Source organism: Adiantum capillus-veneris, chromosome 19 (genome assembly GCF_014529385.1).
Source record: "Adiantum capillus-veneris isolate H3 chromosome 19, ASM1452938v2, whole genome shotgun sequence".
NCBI lineage: Eukaryota > Viridiplantae > Streptophyta > Polypodiopsida > Polypodiales > Pteridaceae > Adiantum > Adiantum capillus-veneris.
Genome location: NC_140949.1, coordinates 114,427,708 through 114,436,349, shown reverse-complemented (window position 1 = coordinate 114,436,349; position 8,642 = coordinate 114,427,708). Strand labels below are relative to the sequence as shown.

General features: G+C 44.5%; 1 protein-coding gene across 1 annotated transcript; it reads right to left on the bottom strand.

Annotated features, from left to right (window-relative positions):
- Positions 1-658: 658 nt before the first annotated feature.
- LOC147434694 (zinc transporter-like protein) lies at positions 659-4,582 on the bottom strand. The gene is made up of 2 exons (XM_086491145.1): positions 4,435-4,582; positions 659-4,331 (listed from the first exon to the last, which is right to left on the bottom strand). Exon 2 carries the CDS (start codon positions 3,742-3,744, stop codon positions 943-945), a length of 2,802 nt encoding a protein of 933 aa, XP_086347271.1. The 5' UTR covers positions 3,745-4,331; positions 4,435-4,582; the 3' UTR covers positions 659-942.
- Between the last annotated feature and the right edge of the window lie 4,060 nt (positions 4,583-8,642).

Sequence of the window (8,642 nt, the reverse complement as noted above, 5' to 3'; positions counted from 1 at the left end):
TCGCTAAGTAAAAATATACTCCCTGTGGCAATGCTAACTCATAACGCGTGCCATCCCGTCCCTGGTCACCACTGTGATGTATTGCTGTAGCTCCTACCTGAATAGAACTGCCACTCCTCCTAACCCTCTAGTGTCCCCTGCAAGATGTATACTCTGAACGCCGACTCCCAATGATACCTTCCAAGCGGGGCGATCCTCTCCCCTGGCTTTGATGCGTCTCCATGAGGAAGACAATGTTTCTATCTTCAAGAACCTCCACGCGCCCTGGATCTGACCACATAGCACCATAGGATTGCACACCGCCATCTGTAGACGTGTCACACAGGCCGCTTGTCCCTTTGCAACCACCCTCCTATCAATCACCATGCGACCCTCAGGCCTCACCCGGGGGGGGGGGGGGGGGGGGGGGGGGGGGGGGGCACGCTACATGAACAAATATATGGTATGTACTGATAGTGACCTTCACCTACTGAAAAGAAATGTAGATATGGGTGTGCTTCTATGTGTAAAAGGCCCAAGTGGTTTGGGGTGGACGGACGTGCGCGCACACACACAATTGCAATCAAAAAAATGTCAAATGAACCAAAAGACATCACGACAATCCTAGAGAAATAATCATTGTATGTAAATGTGCTGAATTTGAAAAACATGATCTCAGTTGTTTGAAAGCATAAATTTAATGGCACATAAAAAACCTGATACAACTATCATTGGTGAGGTTTGATTTTACCAAAATGTACATCGGGCCAGCTTCAGCTTACACATTAAAACAGCCAAAAATGCCATCTCATCATTGGCTGCTCATAACATGGTATCAAACGTTTTGTACTATCTGCTATCAGTAAAACCATCACAGGACTAAACTGAGAGATACTGGGTGATGTGTTATGAGCCTTCTTTGTGTTCTCAAAGTAATTACAACTCATATCTTCTTGATATTGATCATGAAACATCCTCAATCTGCAATGTAAGATCCAGAATTCCAGCTTCACGCAATATTCTTAAAGACTTTTCCTGTACAAGCAGTCTGTCGCTTCCAGCCGCAAGTTGCACATGAAGGCTGCCTACTGTTTGTGTATTTGTAAAACTCCACAAATGTACTCGTCCTAGACTTTGCACACCATTAAGTCCCCCAACTTTTTTTATGGCTTCCTTGAGGGATCTTTCATTATGCCTGGGAACTCTTTGCAGCAGTATCTCTGCAGAATTTCTCAACAGAGGAATAACTGAGCCTATAATAAGCACAGATAAAAAGATCGAGCAAGCAGGATCGGTTATCAGCCAGCCCTTGTACTTGATAAGGAGGGTAGATATAACCACACCAACACTACCCAACGTATCTGCCAAAACATGCAAAAAAATGCCATACATATTATGATCCATGTGGTGATGATGGCCATGACCATGATCATGGTGAGCATTATGATGTGTATGGCTTTGGTCATGATGCTGATCATTATGACCATAACCATGAACATGATCGATGCCACCATCATGGATATGATGATTCCCGTAACTGTGATCATGAAAATGACCTTGATGACCATCATCATGCTGAATCCCATTATGGTCATGCCCATTGCTGTGATCACAACATACACCACTGCTGTCATGATTATGATGATGTGTATGACTTGCACACTCGTGTCCCTCTGAAGGATGGAATGAGTGCCCACTGCTGCAAGCATGTGAGTGGACTGGAGTATCCTCGCCATCATTATCATCATGATGATGGTGGTGAGAAGCAGAATGGTCATGCTTACTTCCACACTCGTGTTCAAGACTGAGCGCCTGTCGATTGTGCTGGCTGCTGTGCGGATGCAAAGTATGTGGATCGTGACCTGGAGAAAAGTGACAGTCACCGTCCAGATGATGAGACTGTGATAAGTTCTGATCCTTTAACTGGGTCAGATGGACGCTGTTAAGCCCCTGTTTGTTCACATTTGATGAGTGCATATGGCCATTATTCTGTGCCATTGAGTGATACTCATTGTTTGAGGGTAACTGGCAGCTGCCCTCAGAAGTGATGGTTGAGAGAACCACTTGACAGTCCTTAGAAGTTGCTTCAGAACTACTAGAAGAGATGTGGCTTGAATGAGAGTGTGAACAACTATGACCACCATGGGCATGAGCATGATGATGCTCTTCATGGAAAAATATCAAACCAACAACATTTACCAGCAATCCACCTACAGAAACAACCAGCAAGCTCTCTGTAGATATCTCAGGAGGTTCAAGAATCCTTTCAATGGATTCCAAGACAATGAGTGATGCCACCAATACTAGGAGGACTGCATTAGCATAGCCCGAGACCACTTCAAATCTTCCATACCCATAGTTAAACTTTGAATTCTCTGGCAGTCTAGATATATAGGATGCATATAGACCGATCGCCAACGCTGCACAATCAAAGAGCATGTGGCATGCATCTGAAATCAATCCCAGACTATTCCTGAGAAAACCATAGAGGAATTCTACTACCATAAAGCCCGCATTGATAAGGAGAAAAATAGCAATCTTCCGTGACTTTGTATCAGAAAATATATGCTGCAAAGGTCTTCTTATCCAAGCTGCAAATGCAAAGGATCCATTAGATGAGTCCCCAAGCTCATCCCATGATAGTTGACCCTGCATCAATGATAGCTCTTGAACTCCAATGCCAAAAACAAGGCTGCAGAATACAAATCCCACGAGAGAGATGTCTAATCCATAAAGAAGCTCTAACCCACAGATACAACATGCCAATATCTGAAATGCTCTGAGAGAATAGACCGGCAAGAAAAGCTTCTCTTCTGTGTAAAACTCATTGAAGAATGCGATAATCATCCCAAATGCAACTACACCTGCAACAGTCCAAAATGAAGCCCCAAACTGCAAAGGGCTCTGTACAGACCTTACTGTTAATTGCATTAAGGCAACTGGAAACAAGGCAAGAGAGCCCATAGCATAGGATAGCACCTGGATTCGCTTCTTTCCTAAGCTTTTGAGAGCAGATCTTGCTCCCATCATCCTCTGACAAGCTGATAAAATCCCACCTAGAAAGGGTGCAAATATTGACCATATTTTTAGACAATCTTCTGGTTGGTTGATAAGCTTAATGCGCGTTCTGTAGCTGACATCAACAGCAAGTGGAGAGCAAGATACCCTTGCCCATCCATGAGAGAGTAAGAAAACACCCAATAGCAAAGCAACAAGTCCACGTGCCTTCCTTATGGTTTCTGAACTCTTGTTGGAAGAATCAAGCAAGATCTTAGTTGCCAAAAAGCCTGCAAAATCAGCAAATATGGTCTCCAAAGGCCCAGCCAAGAGCAAACCCTGAAAGCGTAGAAAGTAAGAGAATGCAAGAAGAGTGCCACTGACAAAGAGTAGGCCCCATTGAGAAGAAAGAATACGCCGGCCCTTCCAAGGGCGGTAGATTATGTTGAGCCAAAAAGCAGCAACTAAAATGGAGGAGAAGGCAAAAATGGCATGCGGCGGGGACGATGACAAACCAGACAACCACCAATGAAGAACGTAAAAAGAGAGCAACTGTAGGACAGTGAAGAGCCAGAGAGGGCCCTCGGGTGCACGAGAACGCTTGGAAGGGGTGGGGGTGGACAAGGGGGAGAATAAAGCGGAATTTTTTGATGGTGTAGGGGTGAAAGTAGGGTAAACTCTGGCTGTCTTGCTTATGCTAAGTTGTGGTTGGAAAGATTGAGGCCGAGGAACAGAGAGCCTGGGCGGTACTGATCTCTGTTGTGCCATGATACCAGCCAGCAGAGTTTGATCACCAATAAAAAGCTAGCGAAGATGTAATCAGCTCAAACTGGGATATAGCATTGCACCTTCCATGATGCTCTGCCACCTTACAAGTGCCGAAATAGGAGTATGTTAGTTGCTCTTCAGTCCTAAGAGCACTAGCAATTCCCCTTGCCAATATATGTATGTGTGTTGGTCTTTAAATTTGAGAGCACAAGCACTTCCCTTTGCAAGTTTCATCATCCAACGCTGCCCCACTCACGACTATCTGTACCATTTAACGCCCACGCATGAGCATACTCCCCTGAGATCTTGCATGCCGTCCCAGCTGCAAATGGTGCTTGGAAGCTTTCAATATGTTACATTCCGCAAAGACTCCTTGCATCTGTTATGGCCATGACTCAAGCGGAAACACCTTGGTCCAGATCCTGTGCTACTGCCCCTTTATAGTGGGATACTTCCTCTATAACAGCATTAATGAGAAAACCTTTGGCGCTTGTATTCACCAAAATCTCTGCTACCGAACTGCCAAATTCAGCAATTCACTTGCGCCAAATAGACAGACATCACTATTGCAGAGCGAAAACAATGAGCTGCACCCAGAGATGCGGAAAAATGCTCAGAGAGAATCCGAAACCCTAATCACAGAAACGCAGATCAAGCAGCGATATGGCAACGCCGGGGATGAAGTAGTACCTGGCTAATGCAGAATTGGAGCTTTTCCACCGACCCAAATTGTTTGAGTAGCATCAAAGCGCGATCACTTCTTGCAATGGAAAGCTGGATGTGAACATCTTTATTTCAAACTTTTACTCGTAGGTGGTAAAAGGAATTTGTATGCATACCGTATATACAGCTACATTGTATGGTGTGCATAAGGTGTCTGTCTATTGTGTGCATAAGCAATCTATTGTGTATATAAGGAGGCGCAATGGCTCCACACTAAACCCACGGGGTATTAATAAGGGCAAAGGGATGGGATCAGCGGTTGTTGATCTTTTGCAAGAATCTCGAGGCGCATGGAGTTTAGAAAAAATAGAGCGTTGCTTTGCCCCCCCAAGCTTGAACCCACGATCTCCCCCTCGCAAGGCTCGTGCTTTAAGCACTTCGCTCGTGCACACCATGTGAAACCCATGGCAAAAAAAAGCCTGGTGAGTAAACTTCAATGTGTGTCCCCTTGTCCGAGTTTACAAAATCCATCCTAGTTTTTTTTTTTTGAAATCGAACGTGCTTCTCGCCTTGAGTTCAATGTAGTGGATCCCATGACTGAGGCTTCATTGAAGACCCCGTGCCTTCAGTGTTGAGGTTCGCAACGAGCACAAGTTTGTGTGGCCTTGTCCGCACTTGTACAAGAGCACCAAAGCTCCATAAACATGTGTTTGCCCCAAGAAAAAAGCTATTGCACCACTTTGCTTACTAGGTCAACCAGGGAGAGTTGGTTTTGGCCACTTTCTTTGATCCTTAAAAAGGAGAGTATACAAACACAAGGGCATCTTTTTGGCAAAAGGAATAACATTCTACACTCATTGTTTATACATGTTCTAACACTCATTGTTTATACATGTTCTAACAACTAGAGCCCAAAATAGCAAAAGCCTTAAGTATGTTGTCCCAATCTTCGAAAGCAGCTCAATTAAATGGAATCGGGCGAGATCCTTGGAAAAGGTTGAAAGGGAAAAAGAGAGCTGTCGCCACGTGGAGGGAGAGAGAGAGAGAGAAAGCGTTGCCATGTGTGAGTAGGGGGCGTTGATTTTTTGAACTGCTGAAGGCGAGAGAGTGAGAGACAAAGAGACGATGATGACCGAGGAGTGTGGGAGGGGAGTAGCAGAGGCGCAGGGCAGTGAGTACACCAAGAGGGGGGCTCAAAGGGATGCGCAGGGGACAAGGTGCGGATGCATGGTGGCGAGGAAGGTAGAAGGACAGTCGGAACTGTGCGCAGAGACAACACTTGTGGCTGTGCAGTCCATAAGGGATGCAAGGTGCGTCGCCATGAGCTTGTCATGGCAAAGGAGCCTATTTTGCAGCAGGGCGACACTCACTTGCACGAGGTAGGGCAGTGGAGATGAGGGCAGCAAGGTCGTGCAGTCCAAAGGGGTGGGGTAGTGCGCGATTGGGGAGGGCGATGGTGGACAGACGATCGAGCGCAGGGGATGGCGGATACAGGGACGCAGGGTGGCCGACTTTACCTTTGAAAACTGAGATTCGTTAAGAATCTCATTGAGAAATTAATTAATGAAATGTCGCAGACCCAGTATGAGCCCAAGTATATGCGCGCGTATCTTGGGAGATGTTGCTATGCTTGGAAGGGAAAAAGGGAGGGAGTGGACACGTGCGGAGAGAGAGAGAGAGAGAGAGAGAGAGAGAGAGAGAGAGAGAGAGAGAGAGAGAGAGAGAGAGAGAGAGAGAGAGAGAATTTGCTCTTTTTTCCACTGGTAAAAAAGTATGACGTTATTTGATGCAGAAGACGGTTTGGTTAGCGCTTGTGATAATGTCGTAGGAGACTATGTATATGCGCGCGCGGGGTTTGGGGAAGAAGCAGACGCAGGCCAGGTGAAGCAATGAGCGCGAGTTGCAGCCATGATCTCCAGGAGCGCAGGGGACGAGGTGCAGACACATAGTCGCGAACAATGGAGAATCACAACCAGGAGTGTGCGCAAAGCCAAGACCTGACATGTAGTCCATAAGGCAAGCAACGCTAAGATGCTTGCGTTCTCTCTCTGTGTCTCATCTGTAGGGAAGGACCAAGTACAACTACAGGGCGACAAGCTGATGGTACGAGAGCGGGTTGTTATGCAGGAGGGCGGCACCCACCCACAGGAGGTGCCAGTGATCAACATGGGCTAACGCGGAGCGAGGTGCAAAAGGAGGATGTGGGGTTTGGTGGATTTTGGCTTTTGGTCAACAAAAATAGGGAAAAACACCCAAGTCAATACGTTACTAGGGTAAAACCTACCCTCTGAAACCCACTGGTGCAGCAAAGGCTTAATTGAGTGATTTTTGCATGTTTTTGCAATTGTGAAGCATACTTGCACTTGCTGAGAGCATAAGGAAGCATCAGGGACACTTCAGTCTCAAAAAATTAGCAGTAGACATCCTACGCGTAGGATGTCTACAGGGTGATCTGGGCATTTTTTTGAAAATCTGAGGTTACCAGTGTGTTTAGAAGGTAGGTTTTACCCTATTTTCACATGGAAAGTGGAAATTTGACCAAATTTTGACAGATCAAAGCCAAAAGACGAGAATTGCCAGACATCCTACCCAAATTGTGTCCAAGGCCTAATTTTGAGACCAAACCATAGGATGACTCCATAGGCATGTTCTAAATGTTATATTGAGTGCATGTGATAAATTTCATTTCATTTGGGTGAGAAAATTGGGTTCAAAGCGGACTTTAGCACTTCTGACTGACAAAAGGCAAGAACAGCTAAGTATATGAGATAATTCCTTTTTGGATCAATGCTTTTTGGGATCAAAGTATAGCCCTATCATCCATGAGTGGATATACCTACTCATACTAGAATTGAGGTGATGAAGCTATTACTTGAAAATTTTATTACAACTTGATTGAGAACATAGAGAAAACCTGACAATGACAAAGAAGCAACCCAACATTTAAAAAAAAATTGTTTATGTTCAGATTGCAAGCTTGTAGGAACCTTATGTGGCCATCGGGATGAGAAGTCGTGAAGTTTTCTTGGTATTTAATAGGTTAAGCTACGCAAATTTTAACAGGTTTTGCTATTTGGCCAAATAAAATGTGCTAAATGCAATATTCCTCATAGTTAAATCTATAAGTCAAAATTCTTGCATACCATTGGGTCTATCTTGCATTCTATTAATTAATTACATTGGAAGATTCCCTCTCCCCCTCATGACAATGCAAAGTCTCCCGTTTTCGCTCCAGTAGTAAGAATTTTCAAATCTGGTCTCCAGAACCCCCTTGAGACATCCTACGCGTAGGATGTCTATGTTTACAGAATTGCAGGTTTTCTTCACAGAACCCTTGCAATTGCTCTTTTATATGCACAACATCAGCCAGTCATACAAAAATATCCACAAAAGCTTGTTTAATGCATTTTTACCCTCAAAAGCACACTTTTCCGTGATTTCAAATGCAATCAAGCACTTTAGCAAATAATTCAGTGCACATCATGTGTTAGTGTTCATTGAGCACTCAATTGATTGAACATGCCCAAAATTAGAAAACTGAAAAAGACACCAACCCCCAACACCTCTATCACACACACGCACACACACACACACACACACTCCAGAAAGAAATCACATTGTCACAAATGGCTTAGGCCAATTGGGTCTCCCTCTCTCTCTCTCCACATCCACAATATGTCTTAGTTGATGTGATTTGGAAGTGCCAGATCCGTCACTCGCAACCTCTCGAGATCCAAGATGAATCTACAAATTCCTAACCCCGGTATCTTTAATTCTTCATCACTACAATGGTTGCATATATACAACAAGAAATCCAAGTATCGAATAATGCGTGAAGCTCAAATTCCGTGGTCGCGAGTGAATGATTTCGTAGTTGGCGAGGCAAAGTCAGAGGATTTTCCAATGTCTTTCAACATTACCACGCACCATAGGCGTACACCAGAACAACTTAAACGCATCACTATCGACACATGGATTGAGCAAAAAGTGTAAGTGTATCTCCAAATTCAATCAACCTCTAATTACATTGTTATGATGGGTTATTGCAAATCTTGTGTTCTTCATGATAGGTTTTGGTGTGCATTTGGTCCAAAGTCATCATCGTCAGCACCTCATACACGAAAATGTGTGATAGATAAAGATGGTAACGAAGCATCCTCACAGGGCCCATCAAATAGAAAAAAGAAGAGGCGCCCACCACTTAATAAAGGCATGATTTTGCGAGGTTGTCAATG